This window comes from Magnolia sinica, chromosome 18 (genome assembly GCF_029962835.1).
Source record: "Magnolia sinica isolate HGM2019 chromosome 18, MsV1, whole genome shotgun sequence".
Lineage (NCBI taxonomy): Eukaryota > Viridiplantae > Streptophyta > Magnoliopsida > Magnoliales > Magnoliaceae > Magnolia > Magnolia sinica.
The window spans coordinates 14,242,429-14,264,432 of record NC_080590.1 but is presented as its reverse complement, the minus strand read 5'-3'; the positions used below and the strand labels follow the sequence as shown (position 1 = coordinate 14,264,432).

At 41.3% G+C, this 22,004-nt stretch overlaps 1 protein-coding gene across 2 annotated transcripts; it reads left to right on the top strand.

Moving 5' to 3' along the window:
• Positions 1-4,338: 4,338 nt before the first annotated feature.
• On the top strand, positions 4,339-21,042 carry LOC131232578 (protein NEDD1). 2 transcript variants are annotated; one of them, XM_058228894.1, is made up of 11 exons: positions 4,339-4,487; positions 4,663-4,864; positions 6,495-6,607; positions 6,716-6,976; positions 7,363-7,467; positions 13,625-13,690; positions 14,286-14,504; positions 17,960-18,529; positions 19,039-19,614; positions 20,089-20,277; positions 20,673-21,042. In XM_058228894.1, the coding sequence occupies exons 2-11, from the start codon at positions 4,699-4,701 to the stop codon at positions 20,778-20,780; spliced, it is 2,373 nt and encodes a 790-aa protein (XP_058084877.1). In that variant the 5' UTR covers positions 4,339-4,487; positions 4,663-4,698; the 3' UTR covers positions 20,781-21,042. The 2 variants fall into 2 exon arrangements, with proteins under 2 accessions (XP_058084877.1, XP_058084879.1); XM_058228896.1 differs by lacking the exon at positions 14,286-14,504.
• Positions 21,043-22,004: the final 962 nt, after the last annotated feature.

Genomic DNA, 22,004 nt, shown 5'->3' with positions numbered 1-22,004 from the left:
CCTATCATGAGCTTGGGCTGGGCTTGGATTGAGGTTAGCTCGACTCGTTAACACCGTTGAAAAGAAAGTAAGTTTATACTGTCCAAATCAAGGTTCCTAGTTTGGATTTTTGATTAACCAAAATCAAGCTTATTCGATTATCCCTTTGTTGGATTGGTGGATATTCATCGAATGACTAAAATGAAAATTGCCAATAGTCCTATTTCAACAAACAAGTGCCCAGTTTAGGACCCTTTAAACAGTTTTGTTTTGGGACTATGACCTTAATGACAGTGTGTCATAACTTAAGACAGTTTAAACTGAGTTAATGTAAGACACGTGCAAGATTTGAGAGTGCCTGTTTATCAATTGTCTTACACTGATGCATAAGTATCATATGAACTCCTATTAGGCAAACTCCTACCCTCACCTGGACACACTTGGTTCGAGCAGGGGCTCTGCAGGGCCCAACGTGATGTATGGGTTTTAAAATCGGATTGTGTAACCGTTGGGTAAACTCTATGGGGCTCACCATGAGGTATGTCTCTTATTCACTCCGTCCATCCGCTTTACCCACTTGTTTTAGGGTATGAGCCCAAAATCAAAGCATATCCAAAGTGTTTACACACATTTTCGATGCATTGGCATGGACCAATCAAAAGTCGTCATGTGTCGACACTACGAGTTTGATGTTGACAAAATCATACTCGCATCCAAAGATATCTTTCACCGCCATTTTCTCTAGCGATACGTCTTTCGTTATTAATGCATTGGTACAAAATTGTATGCATGCCTTTAGAAAAATCAAAATGCCGAATGACGTGTGGCTGTGATTCACGTGGCATTCGAATGAGGCAGCGTACCCAACACGTCTATAAAAGACCTACTAAAGTAAGGATCCTATTATAAATATGTATACGTGTGCTCGGTAAGGTCGTCTCTCACAATCCTTAAAAAATAAGAGATCTTCCTATAAATGTTCAGAACTATTGTGATGAATATAAGGATTCTAAATATCCAAAGATTGGATCAATATCTAAGCGGGTTCGTAGCAATACGGGGATCATATTGGAGTGGATCGGAAACAAAAGAATGAGAGATTTGAATCTAGTAAATGCAGTCACACCAATTATGTGATCAAAAGGACATGGTATGAGGAAGGGTGGAGATGACTCTGATCGAGCTATTTTTAGATGCAACATTATCCTGATGGTCTCCAATAAAAGATCATCTATGTAAAAGTGAGGATATGAAAACCAACAAATTCAGATTTACAAGATTTCATATGGGAAGATTGCAACAAAAGCCATAGATGCGGAGGATCCTAGACTATCAAGGAAACCCAGCTAGGGTTCGACCGCCTTCACAACATATAAAAGTAGTACATAATGAAGAGCTCAAGACCTGTGCCAAACACAAATTATTTTACTTTTATTTTATCATTACTTAGTATAGTGCTAGCATAGATTGCTATTGTTAAACACCATTGCCACAATACCGCAGGGTTAGATTAAACATTTATAGCCTTACGTTGTTGGATCTCGATCAACTGAGTTCTTATTTCAGTGATCAATCATTCTGGTCACATCATGTTGACCATATGCCTGGAATGTTTGTACACATAGAAGAATGATGTATTTTTCTCTAATTGTTTTTACTCCGACAATTGTAATGAGCTTCATTCACACATTGATAAAAATCGATATTGCTTTAGTCTTTTTTTAGTTTATTTGTATATCTTTGTTCTTTTGATAAATACATTGATTACGATTATTAGTAAAAGAAAAATCATTGACGTAAGGCAAAAAGAATCTATTAAGAAGGACTAGCCCCTACCATTTCATAAATCGCTCGATTGTTATTTCAACTGGGGGTTGAGATGACAACTGGATTTCCGAATTGGTCTTACTCAACTGTCTCAGTGAAGGAGTCATAACATTCAATTAAACATTGAATCGAGTATAACTCTGGCATGCTCGCATTTCTTAATCACACGTGCAAACCGAATATAGGCTCTTAATCACACATGTGGCCTTTGTGTTTGATTGATACGTGCACACACAAAGCTCAAGTGGACACACCATAGGAGATTGTGAATTAAACACATATCCTTAAAATCTTAATGGGGGCACAAACATTTTGGATCAAGCTCATATTTATGTTTTCCCTTCATCCATATCCATATGACCTAATGAACAATTTCGATGACAAATAAACATCACCGTAGGCCCCCAATTAGGGGTGTACACTAAGTCGAACCGAGTCGAGCTGGCCTCAGCTTGACTTGGCTTGGCCATTAGCTGACCTCTACTTGAACTCGGCTCGGCTCGGTCTTTGAGCTTGATTGGCCAGCTCGGCTCAGCTCGATTCGGTTAGCAGCTTGGGCTAGTTCGAGTCAAGTTTGAGCCAAAATCGAGCCTCTATGGCCTTTTCACAAACACATGCTGTGCACTTTCAATTTCTTGCAGTATGTGAAACAACAACAGTTGTTTACAAGTATTTAATCAAACACCTTGTAGGCAACATCAAAATCAAGAAATTTGATATTTGTTTTATATGCATACATTCCTTGCCACTAGCTAACACTTCGTTGAGTCATTTCATCAAACACTTGGTGAGTATCATCAATATCAAAGTAATTGAGTTACCTAACTAGTTCGATCCGAGTTCGATTCGAGTTGCGGTTCGATCCGAGTCGAGTCGAGCTCAGGCAAGCTCAAACTCAGTTTGAAATTTTTTCGAGCTTAAAAAATCAACTTGACTCGGCTCGAACTCAGCTTTAAACCGAGTCGAATCAAGCTTTTTTGAGTCGAGCTAACCGAGCTAACTCGGTTCATGTACACCCTTACCCCCAATTTTCTATGGTGGGGTCTATTTGAGCTTTGAATATGCTTCAATTTTTGGCTCAACTCTTGAAACAAGGAAATGAATGGAGGGCGTGGATTAGCCTTTCAGGTCATTTTATCATACCAGCCAAAAAAACAAAACAAAAAACAAGGTAGATATAGGTGCCAATCCACCGTTAAAACCTTTCCGGGAGCTGCAGAATGATGGCAAATAAACATCACGATATGCCCTGTGAAGGTTCGATTAGTGGGCGTCGTTACCCCCACTACCTCCTGTGGTGCGGTCCGCTTGGGCCTTATACTCTGGGGGTGTTTGGCGCATGGTATTGGGAAGGATTAGGTGGGATGAGATTCAAAAAATATAATTATTACATGTGGGAGGGATGGTCCCCTGTTACCATGGGATAAGCTTAATTCCATGCTATGTTTGTAATATGGTGGTACATTGAATGAATATACCCACCATCATTTGAAACTATTGAGAATAACACATGTGTTATATCCAAACCGTTCATCTATTTTGTAATCTCATTTTATGGCATGAGCCTAAAGATGAGGTAGATCCAAAACTTATGTGGCCCCAAAGAAGTTTTCAACAATAGGTATTTAATCCCCGCTGCTTTCTATGGTGGGGTCCATGTGAGCTTTAGATCTACCTGATTTTTTGGCCCATGCTCTAAAATGATCTCAAAAAATGGGTGGACGGTGTGGATATAGTCCACACATCATGGTGGGAACTACACAACTTGCTAGCATTGAGTAAAACTGGCATTGGACCCTATGCAATAACATCTCATCTAATTCCAAGCTTTTCCAGTCTTCCCAAATATTAAGTGGAGTTGGCACGGACCAAATGCAATTCGGTCCCACCTAATCCCATCTAATACCATGCCCTAAAATGGATGGACAGCGTGGATAAATTCCATTAACATGGTGGGTGCCATGGAGCCGTTCCGGGACCGAGCCGGTCCAGGCGGGGGTAGTAGGACGGAATCCTCTTCAAGGCAACGAGTTGAGCCAGGGTACTAGGCGCTAGGTGGTACCTCGCGCATCTACGTGGGTGGGACCTTGATGATATCTACCCGGTCCATCAGTTACGCTCCCTCATTTTTACGTTAGAATCCAAAAATCATGACCATCGATAAGATATCAGTTAGGCCACACCTTAGGAAAAAAGTTAGGATGTCCAGTTCACCATTAGCTTTTGTAGGGCCCACTGGTGTTTTATATGCGATCTAATCCATTCATCAGGTGTGCTCATCAGTTTAAAAACAATTATGTAAAGTTCACAGTATTCTAAACCTTAGGTGTGCCATACCATGTGAATTTAGAGGTTTTTAGGTATAATTTTACGGGGTGGCTAACCTGAATTTTGAATAAGTCTGATGTTTCGAATCAACGTTGAAGAACGGGTGATACAACTGATAGACGGGTTGGATTTCATGCACGTTAAGTCTTTCCTCCCACATACGCCACGTGTGCAAGCAAACGTAAAAAAGAAGGCAAAAAAGAAAAAAGAAAAAAGAAACGACAGAAACCGAGAGTGAGAGCGGCAGAGTCGGAGATACGAGAGGAAGAAAAGCTCGTACATGTGACTGGTGGAATGACTGCTGCGCGTACGAGTCCATTTCGAGAAAGGATCTCGTCGACGGTCGGATTTTGGTACGTATTTGAACGGTCGGATGCTAATATTCGGACTTAGGAAATAGGGTTTTAGATTTATTTTTTTAAAAATTTTATTTCAGTTTTCGGGTAGAAATATCATTACCCTTTTTGAAATTTTGGTCCATTTTAGGGTAATTATAGTGTTTTTTACGTCATTCTGGTTCGTTTGTAGCCTTAAGGAGACGGGAATTGCACAGGTGAGGTGACGATGATGAACTTAATGGATCCCTCGACTGCCCTTTTGGCTGCTTGTGGAGGCGACACCGTGAAGCTTTTCGATGTTTCAGAGGGGACGGGTAGCAGCGATCCCTGCACCTTGAGCTACGTGCCGTCGCCTGGTTTCCAAGTGAACTCTGTCAAATGGAATCACACTAGTAAGTTGTAATGATGTCTGAAATTTCATTTCTTGGTTTCACATTCTTTGATTCCTTTTCTTGGATTTGATCTTTATTAGGGTTTCCATGTTGGGTTTTATCTTCTTTCTTATTAATTCTTTTCTTGAATTAGTTGAATGGTCTACCTTAAGGAAAAAAGAGAATTTGCTGAGTTGTCATACACGGTGAACTTCGAAACTGTCATAGAGTGTGGTGGAAATTTTGTTCATGGTATACATGTTACTCAAATCGGACCATCCAAATTGTGGGCCCGCTAGAGAGGTCGTAAACCAAAAAAGCATATTCCGCTTATGTTCCTGATTAGAATGAGTTGGGCAGCTAATGTGATTAAGATTAGAAAAAGTCGATTTGCCAGATTCAATCAACAAGTGTCCATTAATCAAAGCTTAGTATCGTCTAATCAATTTGATTTTGCAGCTATTATCCATCTACAGTGGGTTCTACATTTTAGATGGTTTAATTCGAGGTACATATATGCCACTTGCATAATTCTTGTATCTGTATGAAACGTCACACTCATGAGGGTTTCAAATAACTCCTTGATGGAAATGTGGATCCATTTACAATTAGCTTCTGTTGAACTTGGATTGGAGAGGTGCCTCTTACAACAACAGCAGCGTCGTCATGATCATCATCATAGCCTTGTTCCAGCTATTTCGGGCCAAAGTTGTGAATCTTGTTTGCCAATAAAAGGCCCAAGTTCCCCCTAATTTTCGTTGGCATGTGAGGATCACAATGCCCTAGAGGCACATCTCCATTCCCTTCACTTAGCTCTAATTATATTGAAAACATCCTCCTCAATCCCTCCATCCTTTTGAATGATAGAGCCGAACTACCAAAACAAATCAGCGAGGCATTTCTTGGCCATCAATTTTAACTAAGCTTTGCACCTATGACCATTCTTTATTTAATTGTATTCCAAATACTGTGTCTTGGTTCTACTCATTTTTAGACCTTTAGATATTAGAGCCTTCCTCCAAAGCTCCAATTTAGCTTTGGGCCTTTGACTAGTCTTATCACCCAGCATCGTGTCATTGGCTGATAACATACTCCAAGGGACCTCATCTTGGATATTATAAGTTAATTTTGCCAAAAACATACACCAAGGGATCTTATCCTGGATATTAGTAGTTAATTGAACTCTTCATTTATGCAGTTCTGAACTCTAGGCATATTGGTTATCTTATAATTATCATGAATCATACTAGCTGTTCTACAAAGCCAACTAATTAATATTGACAGGGAAACCTTTGAACATGATTATATTCACGGCTTGGTGACAACCCCTGTCTTACCCATATATTGAGAGGTCGGGTATAGAGGATCTGTTGTATCACTATCCTTTACGTACTCAGATCACATAGTTCTTACGTACTTTTGACACATTTTCTCTATGAATGGTGCAAAAGAGAAGCACTGTGATATTAATACTTACAAAAGTGTATCAAGAGTTGTTGTTGCTTGTTACGTTTGATGCTCTTAAACAAATGTGGAGATTTCACTCTTATTTTATTTGAATGTCGAAAACTTGTGTTTCATTACTCAAATGAGATCTTTCATTATTCAGAGGTGCTGGTTATGTGTTAACTTGCTTTTTTGTTCACTGCAGATTTAGTTGTTGCAAGTGCAGGAGATGACAAGAAGATTTCACTATGGCGGAAAAATGGGCAGAGTATGGGAACAGTCCCGACTTCTGGGAGTGATGTTGGAGACAACATTGATGTCAGTGTTCTTTTCTTCTCATATGCTTTGTTTTGTTATTTCATCAATTTTTGGTCTGGATGTATGATTTGGTACCTTTGTTTTTGTCTGGTTATTGTGCCCTTTCAGGAATCCATATTAGCTATCAGCTTTAGCAACAAAGGTTCTAGGTATCTTTGTTCTGGAGGTAGCAGTCAAATTGTAAGAGTATGGGATCTGCAGAGGAAGCGCTGCATCAAGTGGCTGAAAGGTCACACAGATACAGTCACTGGTGTAATGTATAATTGCAAAGATGAGCATTTGGCATCAATTAGTCTGAAGGGCGATCTTATCCTTCATAACCTGGCTTCTGGAACACGGGCTGCTGAACTCAAGGACCCAAATGAACAGGTTGTTTGGTTGGTTCCAACTTTGGTATTTGACATACTCCACTGAATGACATTCATTTGGATGCTAGTTTCAATGTGTTTTTGGATGCTCAACTGAATTGAAATTTACTCGGTTCATTATAGAGGAAATGACCATAGTGTGGGTGGCACCTTTCTAATTCATAACAACAACCAAACCTCTAATTTCTTGCATTAGAAGTTGAACTCAGCGATAGTATTGGTCGTTTGAGGGCATCCCATGCTAGAATGACTGGGCTAGTTCTGCTTGGTCCTTTACTCTTTATCAGAAATTTCTGTTGAACATCCTGATGCAGCCTTAATATTTGTTTCTGGGTACAGATTTATTGGTTTTCGTTTAATCTAGTTGTTTCAATTCTTTAAAGCCAGGTATTAAGAGTGCTTGATTATTCTCGAATTAGCCGGCACGTTTTGGTGACAGCAGGTGACAATGGATCTGTACACATGTGGGATACCACGGGGCGAAGTCCAAAGGTTTGTAAATTGTAATATATTCTTGAAGTCCATTTTATATGGCTACTATAGAAGTGATAAATCCAATGCTCACAGAATCACTTTCCCATGGATTTAGAAGGTCATAGATAATGAACCCCACTTGAAACATTAAATGTACTCACATCGCCTCATCTAGTTACTCTTACACATGCCAGATAAGATCATACCGTGGCCATCTCTTTGTTTGGTTCCTTCCTATCTGTTGCCTTGATGAATCTCTTCCATTTTTTTTTTTTTTTACTTAATTCTTTCTAATAACATAAAATGATAACCGCTACTAACATTAAGGCAAGTAGTTTTCAGACATTTTTGTGCCTGCAATTAATCGGGGGAGGGGTGTTAGCAAGGTAGTTTTTGGGTGCGTCTAGCCCGTCAACCAAGGAGCATTTTTGCCTTTTCAATTAGCTTGCTCCCACTTCCTCTTCACTTTACGTGTAGCTTGTTGCATAAGCCGAGGTGTGAGGGGACTGTGCTACAAGGATATGTGGCGCCCACTGTGATGTCTATGTACCATCCATATTGTAAATTTGTTCCACCGACTCATGTTTGGATGTCACCCTAAAAACAATGATCTAAAGCTTGAGTAGGCCACAACACCAAAAAAGTGTTCATGGGTTACTATTCAGTTTTGGGAAGATCCCTGGTGTGTTAGACATGCCTCTGGCAGAGAATTGAAAGGTTATACCCTCTCACTATGTGTAAGGAAGTGTCAGTGAGCTAGTGCTTTCAGCGGGTTGGTGGAGAAATTGTGCACCGTGTTTGTCTGGAGGAAGAAACAATCCAATTCACCTAATCATTCGAGTGCTTCAGTCAGTATATATCCCGCAGGATGGGAAGGATTAAAGAATCAGGAGGATCGAACATCATGAACATTTTGCAGTGTGATCATTCGCTTTGGATCTTTCATTTTGAAGCTCTTGAACACGTGGAAGGCACCAGCCCTTGCAAAATTAGAGCCTTCATGTGGTTAGCTAGCTTGGAGAAGATCCTCATATGTGATCACCTGAAGAATCAAGGGTGGGCTCTTCTGAATTGATGCCTGCCACAGTGAAGTGTCGGCCAACCACCTGCTGATTCACTGTCGTTTTCCGCAGGAATTTGGTATATGATTCTGGCTAGATTCAAGATAAGCTGGGTGCTCCCAGAATTGGTTATGAAGCTCCTTGGCAGCTGGAGATCATCTGTCTGGGGATCATGCAAAAGGAAACTACGGAGATTGATTGTTTGAGGGATTGTGGTTCATCTAGAAGGAATGCAATGATTGCATCTTCAATGTGATGGCGTCAAAAGAATAGTAGGTGATTCATGGATCGTGTTTGATATGACCGCTTGAGCCAAGACAATTGAAGGTTTCAGAGGGTACTCTACAACCATGATGCTTAGAGGTTGGGATGAGATCATATGGTGTGGACCAGCCCCCCAAGACTACGGCATGAAAGCTTCCCATTCAAGGTACTCTTAAAGCCAATTTTGATGGGCGTTCTTTTGGGAACATAGGCTTGGTGGGTGTGTGGGGTTTAGTGCGGGATTACAATGGGGCACAGTTAGCTAAGTTTTGTGGTTCAATTGGTATCGCTGACTCCAATAAAGCTGAAGCTTCTGTCCTTCTTCAAGTGATGAAAATGGTGACTTGTCTAAGCTTCTTGCCAGTTATCACTAAGGGGGACTCATCAAACACGATTGGGTGGGATATGGGAGGGTTACCCATGGAGATTGTCTCATATCATAGAAGAAGCTTGGGACAGGTGCAGGGACCAATCTATGGCTTTTGTGGCCATCTCAAAGGAGCGAGACTCAAGCTGATTTCGTAGCCAAACAGTGTGTTGGATCAAGTGGGCTGACCAGGATTGATCTGCAGTAATCGAGTCTGGGGTTTAGTTTGGTTTGCATAGTTTTGGGGTTGTATATTGTGTTGGCATTGCTGGCTTGGAGGTCTGGCTTTTGGCTCGGCCTCTCTTTGTTGTATTATCCTTTTTTCCTTTTCCTTTGAATAAAATCATTTATGATTCATCACTAGAGTTGGGCATCGGGCCGAGTCGGATCGGATTGGTCCAACTTGATTCGGTCCGAAACCTACATGGGCTGACCTGAACTCGATCCGATTTGGGACCGAGTCCGGGACATCTGACTCGAACCAATTCGATGCATGGTTGGCCTGACCCGAACTGAGTCGGATTGGGTTGGGTACAGTATGGATCGGGTTGGGTCTGTGGGTCAAACTATATGGTCAAACTATATGCCATCTGGAAGGGTATCCTTCGTATGAAGGAAGAGGTCCTCCAAAGGATTGGCTTTGAAGTAGGCAAGGGAGATAGTATCTGTTTCTGGACAGATACCTGGTTAGGAGACACACCTTTGAAAGACAAGTTCCCCAACATGTTTCGGTTATCTGTGAAGAAAGACAGCTCTATCGCTGAAAATTACTCTATTGAAGTAGACAAAGTGGTGTGGAACATTCAATGTCATAGGAACTTGGATGATTGGGAAATCAATGAATTTGTGAAGTTGCTTGACTTCATCCAGCATGCCTCTCCAAATCAGATTAACCGGGATAATCTCATCTGGAAAGCTGATAGATCCTCAACCTTTTCAGTCAGATCGCTATACAATCAGCTTCTTCTTAATCCCAGCAGCGCTATTTCGCATGGCCCCCACTTCATATGGAAGTACCCCCCCCCCCCCCGAAGCTTCGGGTCTTTGGTTGGTTGGTTGGGAACAGGAAAATCCTAACAGTGGACAATCTTAGAAGAAAAGGAATGACCCTAACCAACGTTTGCATCCGCTGCTTGAAAGCAGAAGAAACAATGGAGCATTTGCTTATCCACTGCCCGTTTGTATCCTCCATTTGGACAGATCTCCTTTCATGTTTCAAGGTTAGTTGGTGTTTTCTCATAGACGTGGACCTTCTCCTGAAACCATGGCACAGTATCATAATAGGCAACTTGAAAACCTGGCTGTGGCGGATGGTGATCCTTGCCACATGGTGGTCTGTGTGGACTGAAAGAAATAGCCGATGCTTCCGTAACGAATCAAAGCCCTCTCACTTAGTGGGTTTTAACGTCAAATGTCTTATCGCTGAATGGGCCTCTCATACTGATGTTCTTAAAGATGTAGACTTAGTCTTTTTAGGGGCCTAGTTAGTTTCTGCTCCCTCAGCAGATCTAGCTCTGTTGTAGTTCCGTTTCTTTCTTTAATCTAATCAGTTATCTTTCAAAAAAAATTATATGTTATGTGTTATATCCAAACCGTCCATCCATTTGGAGAGTTCTTCTTAAGGCTTGAGCCGAAAAATAAGACAGATCTAAAGATCAGTTGGACCACACTGCAAAAAACAGTGGGGGATTGAACATTTACCATTGAAACCCTTTTGGAGATCACGGAAGTTTCGGATTAATATGAAATTTGTTTTTCCCCTTCATCCATGTATTTTTAACCTTATTAACAGATTAGATGGAAAATAAATGTTATGGCGGGCCCTACGAATTTTTTAACTGTGAAAATCATTATCCTCGCTGCTATTTTCGGTGTAGTCCATTTGAGCTTTAGATATGATTCATTTTTTTTTTCTGCAAATGCTCTAAAATGATCACGAAAAATGGATAAACGGTATGGATATAATAAATACATCATTGTGGGGCCCATGTAATTTTGATCTCATTTGAGCCGTTTGTACAACTCGGAGCTCGAGGCGCGTCTCCGCTTGTCTTTGCACGACACGTATCCACACAGCCAGCCTGTAACCTGCTGTGTTGATGGCGCGGATTAGCTACTGACAGGTTGACAGGTTGAGCAGCGACTAGCGAGACAAGCTACCAAAGTGACGTTAGCAAGTTCCGTGGGCCCCACCATGATGTATGTTTTGTATCCACACCTTCCATTCATTTGGAGAGATCATTTTAGGGCAATATCCAAAGAACGAGTTAAATCCAAAGCTCCAGTGGACCCCAACACACAAAACAGTGGGACAGTGATGCCCACCGTTAAAAACTTCTAAAGGCCACAAAAGTTTTAGATCAAGTTGATATTTGTGTTTTCCCTTATTTCATGTCTTTTTTAACTTTTTAACAGGTTGGATTTCAAATAAACATTATGATGGGCCTCAGGATAGTTTCAACGGTGGGAATCACTCTCCCCACCGTTTTCTTTGGTGGGGTCCACTACAAATTTTTATTTGCCTCATTCTTTGGTTCATACCCTAAAATGATATCTAAAAATGGATGGACAGTGTGGATATAACACATACGTCATAGTGGGGCCCACAGAACTTGGCGAGGTCACTTCAGTAGCTGACTTGCTACTCAACCTGTCAGTATCTAATCTGTGTCTTGTGTGGACGTGCACAGCATGAAACTGCCTTGTCTCATGTGGTTTATCCACAGCATTGAGTAAACTCTGTTGGGGCCCACCGTTAATGCATGTGGTTTATCCACGCCGTCCACTCGTTTTTCCAGATCATTTTAGTGGTTGAACCCAAAATTGATGCATATCCAAAGCTCAAGTGGACTATACCAGTCTGTGAATGCTTCACGTACGTTTACGGATTACCCTCCCATTATAATATTCATAATCATTTTTTGGGCCCTCCGAGGTGTGGTTCACAAATCCAAACCATTCATTATGTGTGTCCCACTTGGATGAGGGGTAAGATCAAGTTTCAGATGCATCCAAATTTTAGGTGGGCCTCACCAAGTGCTTTTATATGTTTTAGGAATGTCTTCACATGATTTAGATGGTATGGCCCACCTGAGTTCCGTATATGGCTGATTTTTGGGATATCCCATAATTTAAAGGGGACCCATCAAATGCACGGTGTTGATGTTCGACACGCATCATGGTGGGGCCCACACAGCTCGACCTCATGGGAAGTTCCCATGAGCTCGACCGCATAGAACTATTTCCCTCTCTCTCTCTCTCTCTCTCTCTCTCTCTATCAAAGCTTGGTGCTCGATGTGTACCTCGAGCCATGAGCAGAGAGAGGGATTGGCTACTCCCCTACCACCGGCCCCTGGTTGATGGTTGGTGCTCCGTGGACCCACATGATGTATTTATTTCATCCATGCCGTCCATCTATTTTTCTAGATCATTTTATGGTACTAAACTAAAAATGAGGTATATCCTGATCTCAAGTGGACAACACTACAGGAAATAGTGTTAATGAACATTGTGCAGATCGGATTGGATCGGTCCGGATTAGCCACTAATCCGAAATCGATCCGATGAACGATCAAATCTGATTGGCCCTACTCGATCCTCACCGATCTAGGCCATCGGTTCGATTTAGATCGGGTCAGAAATGCCCAGCTCTGTTCATCACTTATTAAAAAAAAAAAAAGAACAAAAAAGAACAAGTGTACATGGGTTGTACACTGTTGTAACTCTCTCTCTCTCTCTCTCTCTCTCTCTCTCTGTGCGTGTAGCTTGAAGTGGGTGAAGCCGCACCCTTTCCCTTAATCTCTCTAATTTCTCTCCCCCACTCTCTCCGCATGTGTTGCACTCCTTTAACTCTGCATCTTATGAAGCAGTCAATCCATGTTGGTACTCAGCAGCTGGTTGCCAATGGATACTTCTGCTAAAATAGTTAACATTGTTGCACTTCCATGTAGGTGTTCTATAGACTCCACACTGCATTTAACTCACATGTGGGCCATGATTGAACTTAGGCAACCCCACCTTGATTTCTAATAATTTGGAGGTTAACTTCTTTGGAGGCCGACTGGTATATTTTATGAGATTGTTTGAGTTGTTCAAAGTTTGAACTGTTGCTTTACCAGTGCAAGTTCTATCAAGCACTAACAACTAAGCAGACAAGTCTTCTGTTCTTATTTTCTATATATTATTGAATAAAAAACAATTTTTTTCTTGAATATAATAGATGTCCAGTTAGTGGTCTAAAATTGTAATCCTAGTGGACGATGGTCCCCATTGGCTGCTTAAGTAGAGAGTAGTATTCACTCAGTCATTCTCAGAGCAGCAAATAACTAAACTTTCATGTCAGCCACCATGGTGTTGTTTAATCTCAGAAATCATTGTGACAGTGTCCACATTGTATTTACTTCTTTCTTATGGTTTTATTGTTCACCAGACATGATGTTTGCATGGGAAATAAATTTGGCTATGCACTTTTTTCTTGTGGCAGGTTTCTTGGCTGAAGCAGCATTCTGCACCAACAACTGGTGTTTGCTTCTCACCATCAAATGACAAGGTCATATCGTTGCTCTATTAGTTATCAGTTTTCACCGGTTATATAAACAGAGGAGAACATTTAGTCCGTGGTCATGATCTGTATGCACAAGCGAATTGGATTGTGAACAGTCAATTTAATCAAGAGGAAATGGAAAAATTAGTTATGCTTCCTGGTATTCAAAATGAAATAAGTAGCCTCAAATTGCAATCTCGTACCTTTCAAGTCCAACTTGAGAGTAACATATTTGCAATTTGGAGCCCTAAACCTCACATATGAATGCTAAGGAAATTACAATATGGCTGTTTTGAATTTATTTGAGTAATATTTACTATTCAATTCGCTAGTGCATCCTATTCCTAAACACACCTATAGGGAGGTAGAAAGGGAGGTTTTGGTGGAATGAGGAGCAACAGTGCTAGAGAGGGAGGGTGAGAAGGGGTTTCAAGAAAGGGAAGGAGGGAGGATGAGAAGGGGTTTCATGGGAGGGAAGGGAGGGTGAGAAGGATTTCCAATTAATGCTATCTTAAGAGGGACTGATTATGCTGTAATTAAGAGTGAGGAGGGGTTTCTGGTTAATGGTATCTTAAATCCATATCTTCTTCCCTTGCAACAGATAATTGCTAGTGTTGGTCTGGATAAAAAGTTATATACTTTTGATTCGGGGACTAGAAAATCAACATCCTGTATTCCCTATGAAGCTCCTTTCTCTTCACTGGCATTTAGAGATGATGGTTGGACACTGGCTGCTGGAACGAGTAGTGGTCGTATAGTATTTTATGATGTTCGTGGAAAACCACAGCCTCTCACTGTTCTTCGTGCTTATAGTTCTGAGGTGAAAATCTTTTCCTCTAAATCTTCTTGGGAAGTTTGTTATCATTTGAAAAATACGTTAATTACGGGATGCTGTTATTATTTCTTTTCTTGCTTACATTTTTTGGCGTGCATGCAGGCAAAGGCATGTATAGATAGTATTGTTTTGTTTCTTTAACATATTAATCTGTAGGATTAGGATTCTTTACATCTTTGAGCAGTTTCTGACCAAGCACCATTGCAACTAGAGTGGAATTTTTTGACCATTATACTGTGAGGATGTTGCCAGTAGAAGGTTTTGTATGCATGGGTGATACAGCTAAAAGTTTCCACTCAAACTCAGTCCTCAGAAAATTCACAATTTAGGTTGTTTTGCCTAACATAAACTAGTGTTGTATCTGTCAAACTTCTATGAACAACTTCACATTCTCAATACTCATGCACATGAACTCTTCTGATTGTAGTATCCTTTTTGTTTCACTTAACTATATTCGTACATTTCCCTTGATCATATATCCTCAGTCTTTTCCATTCAAAACTCCAAAGGGGGCAAGGATTCATGTTTTTTACCCATTGTTCCTGTTATCTCCAAGACTAGTGTTTTAAAGATATAAATATATGCTAGCCCTGATGCAAAAGAACAGGCCAGTCAACTATCAGCTAGGTGACAAATGAATGAAAACAATGGTTGGTCTAGAAAACTCGATCTTTTTAGCCTGTCTGTTGTTTCCATTCATGTATGGCCTACCTGATAGGACCACCACTTGCTCTAAAAGCTCAAACTGATAGAGCATGACAAATTAATCCCTTTATCTCATAACCCATGCCCCAAATCCATGGGTTAGGTCCTCGGCCGAACCCCTCCTCGTGGGCCCGAAATCCATGGGTTCTGCGGGTCACCCACCCCGAGTGTGCCCCTGCATCCCACAGGCCACCCCACTCGAGCCCGGTGTGAAAATGCCCCCGCATTAAGTGGCATGTGTGGATGGGTGCACCAAACCTCTTAGAGGTATTACTAGCAAGATGGTTTTTTGAATTCAAATTTTTTCTTCTCCATGATACATTAATAATCTACACAAAGTCTCTCTTCAATTCTGATTTTGTAAGCATTCTTCACCTTCTGTTGTCCTAGGTTACCTGTATTCCTCGTATTTGCCTGAGTATTGATGTCTAATATATAGTGTAGTGATTCTCCTTGATCCTAAGTCACACAGTCCTTTTAACCAGGTGCTGCTCTCCTGCTTAAAGTCATGCTTCAGAGTCGCAATCCTGCTCCTGCATCAAATGATGCTTTGGTGTAGTGCTCCTGCTCCTGTTGTTAGCCATTTACACTTGCTAACATTAAAAAAAAAAAAGTTTCCTCAGTCCCTCATCTGAATCTGTTGCTGTTTTGCTTCATGCTTTATACAACTATAGAGCTGGCTATGCCGTACCCTGTCCAAAACAGAACCTTTTGCCTGTATATCACTATCCTGTTTCTTTCTGGATCTTCAGATTTTATTATTATTATTATTTCTTGTTTTTTGTTTTTTGTTTTTGTTTTTGTTTTTTTTGTTTTTTTTTTTTGTTTTTTTGTTTTTTTGGGGGTTTTACACCTGACAGTGATATTGATGGGCCCATCTCTTGCCATGTCCAGGAGAAAGAAAAGCCAACGTGTCATTTGGGTGATCTTGTAATGTTTAGGCTTCTGTCTTTCCCAACTTGAAACTCTTGTTTGGTTTTTAATCATGTCCGGATGCTTCATTTTCTGTTGTATGTATATGAATGAATGAATGAATTGGACTTTTTAGAGTTAATGGTGTTGAACTACCATTAATTATTTAAGGTATATTATCTTTCAAAAAAAATAAATTATTTAAGGTATATGATCTAATATAAATAGAGTTGTTTCTTGGTCGTAGGATACTACTATTTTCTCTGCACAATCAATCATCAATCTGGATTTTTTGGCAACTGTCGATCGCACCAATCTGATGATCTGATGATCTTATCAATAGCATAAACAATTGAAAGGTCAAAATCGAGCAGGGACCTACCTTGGTTGGCAATGATTTGGTCAGGCAATGCTAACCAGTTGATTGATGGCTTGTAAGGTGTACTGCTTATGACAATGACCAACAATTCAAAGAGTTAGAATCATCCAAATGTTGTGATTTTGAAAACTGGCCTGCCAATGGTGAGCTGGAAGGCATGGACTGCCCAGATCGATCATTTAACCTAAGTTGCCTGCAAGAACCTTCCACCTTGGTGCCATTCTCACTTCAAACTCATGCTCCCACCTGTGTCTTAGCCATTTAAAATTTGAAACAGACACTACCCATCTCACCTAAATCCGCTGCCGCTTATGCAACTATTGATTGCATGGTCCCATCTCCAATGTGTTAAATGCAACTGGTTGTATCGTAAGCCTACAATACAACTAGTCATATAAGATCATTTTCCATCAATTAATTTGTAGAAACTTCTATTCTTTGCTATTTTGATCTTGTAAGAGTTCGTGTTCTTTTAATTTTGTAGCCCATTAAAGACAATCTTTGTGATATCCAGTTTGGAGGTTGATGTGTGTAGGAATCAATGCCTATGTGATACTTGACACTGTGCCCTTGCCCCTCGGCACTTTTTTCGTTGTTATTGAGAAAATGTCTTTGAGTATTGTAAAAGACCTGAAGGCCAAAGAGAAAATAGACTCCAACATCACTTCAATCCTGGATCAAAACAGATGGCATAAAGAAAGCATATTAGATCGAAGACTGTATCCTTGCTTCAATACCCATGCCCTTTCTCTGAGCTTCACATTACACTCTGACATTGCAAGCTAGATCTGCCTCAATGACCATAGGAATGATGCTTCCGATTGATTATCAGTAATATGTAAATTGCAGATTTGCATCTTGGATTGGTATTATGCATCCCATTTCTCCTGATCTTGGTCACCTTCGTTGGGGTTGGCAAGTCCACCTGGGCAGTTTGATGATACTGCACTTCATTGGTGGCAAGATGCTAATTCAATCACTTAAAAGTTAGGGCTGTCAATGGTCTGGACCAGGTTCTGCCTGAGGCCAGCCTGTTAATTTGTCTGTCCCGATAGTTAGGCCCTGGTGGGTTTGTTAATCTAGTGGGCCTGGAAATCAGGCCCAGACTGAGCCCACTGATCTGGAAATGAGACCAAAGCCCAACTCATGGCATGCTAGCCTGGCAATTAATAACCTTACTTAGCATCCAAGCTAGGCATGTATTCAAGATTGTTTCTTTGTAACATGGTCTCTGTTTTTTGTGCTTCATTGACTGGATATCTTCTTACAGTTGAATTACAACTGTAGAAAAGATGAGGGGAAAAAAAGCGTTCTCTGTCCAGCTTTGGCCCATAAGTCGTCTCCTCCATTATTTAATGGGTTGTTCCAATTCCCACCAACAAATTTATTAAAAAATAAATAAATCCATCTCTTTAAATCTCTTATTGTTTCCAGTTTTCATCAGGCTATTACAAGTTTATGCTGGCAAAGATCAAAGCCCATCATTGTAAATGAAAGTACTTGTACTGCTGAGATTGCTCTGCTGGGTGGCACAGGGGAAGAATCAATCCTTATGCCAGATCCACTCCCTTCTTTGACATCATCAAGCCTTTCTTCAGCAACAGTGCTGGTTGGTTCCCGTAATTCTGGTCGTTCAGTTTCTGTTGCTGATGCATCTCTGCTTACAACGACCAGCAGTGGGTCGATATCAACTACGTCATACCTCTCGGCGGTGGAGGAAACTCCACATCGTAACCTTTTGTGGAAAGGTGGGGCTTTGTCAAGGTTACACGCCCCACGTTCTAATTACAACTTCAATGATGACATGGAAGTGTTTTCACCACTGGTGGAAGTTCAGCCGATTACACCCTCACTTGGCACTTGGTGGGATGAGCATGAAGATGCAAAAAATGACCATGATAGGAAGCCCTCATCGTTGTTTCCTTCGTCGGCCAGGAGATTTCCGTACACTGAAGAAGGGAGTATGGATCCTCATCCAATCTCACATTGGAAATCGAATTCAACTTCCAAACAGGTTCAAATCTTATGTCTTTTGTTCCATTTGAATTCCTTCTGAGATTTGCCAATTTGTTACAGAGGTCCCTGATATTTGTCACATATGATATGATGAAACATACAATTTTCAACTGCTGGGTCCCACCTTTTGGCAGTCCAAGTCATCCATAGGGAGGGCTTCTGTGATGGATGGGAAGAAGCCCGTTGATGGTCTAAATCTTTTATATGATGGAGGGGAGATACCCCAAAAGGCCAAAACTCACCCCCATCTGAAGATCCTTACCATCCAATTGGGTCCTCATTAAATGGACCATTGGCTGTAGTTGTCCATTACACGTAGATGGTTAGGATCATTAGAAGGGCGAGATGAGGGCATGGCCCATCCCTTGGCCTGATGGAGTTTGCTTAGCCTATGGCTCATGTTACCAAGGCCCCACTTTGTATCATTGCTGTGTTGGACACACACACGCACACACACACACACTCTCTCTTTTTTTCTTTTTTTAAATAATGATCAACTTCATGCAGGACGATACTCCATCTACTTTGTCACTGCCAAGTTCTATGCCCATTACTCCTCCTGAAGCTTGGGGTGGGGACGGATTGTCTGACAAACTATCTCATCTCCGCCCAGCAGTTCCCAAGCAATCACGCTTTATGACCAGTGGCTTGTTAACATCTGGCGCTTCTAGTTCCGTATTCACAGGCTTGCAAGATTCATCTGCATCCACAAGCCACACCAGTATCAGCTCTCTAACACATACAATCACAAGTTCTACAAGCCTGCATGGCAAAGACATCTCCAACCACGAGACTCTTTCTGGTTTTCCATTTAGTTCTACTTCTTCACCCTTTGGGACCAAAACGATAGCAGGCCAGGCAAATCTTGAATTTCCAGGGTCAATACAATTGGCCCTCCCTAGAAAATATTCCAGCTACGCTGAGAGGATGAGTACTGTTTCTTCCTCAGGTGATGGAGCGAGCCATGTGATAGGTTCACCAAAACTAAAGAAGACCGGTGCGGAAATACGGGAAGAGCTTGTTAATAGCTTCTCGAGGTCGGATACATCGGCCACAGTGTCAAGGCTTCTTCCAACAACAAATGTAAAACCAGATCATTTGATTCCCTTTCCAGCTTTTGGTTATTTCTTCATGGTTTTGTCTTAGTATGAGGAATTATATGGTGCTTGACCCCGAACCATCAGGTCAGATGTTTGGATGGAGGCTTACTTTTCTGTGATCCAAACCATTCATCTGGTGTGTCCGTTTTGGACCATGGATGGTGATGATGCAAAAATATCTCCCTCAGGACAATTCTGTCCCTCCGACTTTTGGCCTGCAGATGGACAAAAGAAAAATACTCATCTGTCAATATGCAACTAAAGGAAGTGCGCTGATCAGATGGGTGGGATTTTCTGGAGGAGATGATTGATCCATCATCCATCAATGGTGGTGCCAGACATAAGAATGATTTGAATAACTGAAAGATGGGTCAACTTGTCTGGAAATGTGGAAATGTGGGAGAGTTGCACATTTTCTAATACCTTGCACGTGTGTTTTCTTATGAATGCGCAATAGGGAGCTGTGTTGCAACCCCAAACCCAAAAGAGCTTAGCTCAGACGGAACAGCAGCAGGGAACCTCATCATTTATGCTTCAGCTTGTTCAGCGCACGCTTGAAGAAACACTCACATCCGTACAGAAATCCATCCACGAAGACATGAGGAATCTCCACATCGAACTACTAAGACAATTTCATATGCAGGAGGTAGATATCTCAATTTCTATAGGGAGAATGCTAAGGAGAATTCGTGTGAAGGAGACTGACTGGGGAAGATCTTCCCAACCATCAATTAGTGGGCCCTCCATGGACGTCATGTTAAAAAATCAGGTGGGTCATGTGTATGAGAAATATTGATGGATAGTGGAAAAGAAAAAAGAGCAGTCTATATCCAACATACCCTGGTGGCCCACCTGATGAGTGGAACAGCTGACATTTCTGCCAGGGCAACCCCACCTGAAGTCCCTAATCTTTTACACATGCCACAAGATCAACCTCAATCACCTTAAAATGTCCCTTGTTTCTCTAGCAGATTTTCTTGTGAGAATGTTTTCTTTTCCTTTTGGTATCGGTTTTCACATGTGAATTGCCCTATTTTACAGACGGAAATGTCAAGCTTGATGACATCGGTTCTAGAGAAGCAAGCCGAGCTGATGAAGGAAGTGCAGTCGCTCCGAAAAGAGAACCAGCAACTTAGGCAGTTACTTTGAGCCTTGCCAAAATTTCCATCTGATTCTGATTCTTTTTGGATTTGTTTCCTAGGATCTGGCCAAAGTTTCAATTACCGAATTTTCGGAGCTCGATTGGTTTGTGGTCATTGATCGCTTGAGTGTTTGAGTGGGATCTGGCATCTCTGATTTATTACTTTCGGTTGATGTAGTGATAGGAACCTGTTTCTTTCCTTTTTCACATGTACATATCATGCGTTTATCTGGGTATGGTTCTCAAGCTCTGTTGATTTTGATTTTCCCACTACAAGTCTGTTCCAGAATTTCAAGCAAATTTCTGAAGATGGTAGTCCACAAGATCGTCGTGCAGACCGGTAGAAACCCATGCAGTTTTTGCATGCACAGGCTAATTGAAGTAGGAGCCTTTAGTTCAATCAAGAGGAAATGACGAGAGCAACTGTGGTAAAGGAATTACGATTTTGGTTATTTCCACTTCATTAAACTGACAAATTTCAATTTAATTTGATCGGCCATCCAAACGAAACCTGCAGTTTTAAGAGGTTTACTTGCTGTAGTCCATGGACCTGTTTTCTCATCCTTCCATCATTATGCACGTGTCTAGGGCTAGTTGCCCACCATGTGGATGAGTGGTAGCCGAAGGCCACAGGGATTAGACGTGTGGACATTGCATCAGTTGTACAATTTCAGTCATGACCATGGATGTCAGATGAGATCCAACTAGTCTCTGGTGGGTCTTACATTGTGGATGTGTTGGCCCAAAATTCAGGCCAGTCCACCGATCTTGGTCTTTTAGGCTGTCCATTTGTTTCTAATATTGTGGTCTGCTTGATGACCGGACCAGCCTAATTTATGGGCCAGGAAAGCTAATGATGAGACCCACCTAATGAACGGGTTGCATATGACACGTGAGCCGTTGGCACGTGTGTTGTTGCATGTGCTTCTATGGTGGGGATACTTAAATGTAGTTTCGGTACAGGAAGCAGTTGGATAATCCAATCACAAATTACGATCCTGATCACAAGGACGCACGCTATGTGTGCGGTGGAGATATAGACCGGAACGGCAAGATAATTCATGGCGATGGCCCTTGAATCTTACATATATTGTGTAATAAATACAAATAATGGAGTGGTCTCCATGATACACGTGTGAACAGAGCATAGGTGTGAAGATCTAACAGACGTGTGTGAAATCCAGGCCATTCCATGTAAAGAAGGGTATGATGATGATACGGAATTTGAGGAT

Bases quoted from the DNA above. Each gene is read 5' to 3' on its own strand.
- LOC131232578 (XM_058228894.1), top strand. From the start codon at position 4,699: ATGATGAACTTAATGGATCCCTCGACTGCCCTTTTGGCTGCTTGTGGA. The intron at 7,468-13,624 runs GTTTGTAAATTG...TTCTTGTGGCAG, and splicing joins CCACGGGGCGAAGTCCAAAG to GTTTCTTGGCTGAAGCAGCA. The intron at 14,505-17,959 runs GTGAAAATCTTT...AGTTTTCATCAG, and splicing joins TTCGTGCTTATAGTTCTGAG to GCTATTACAAGTTTATGCTG.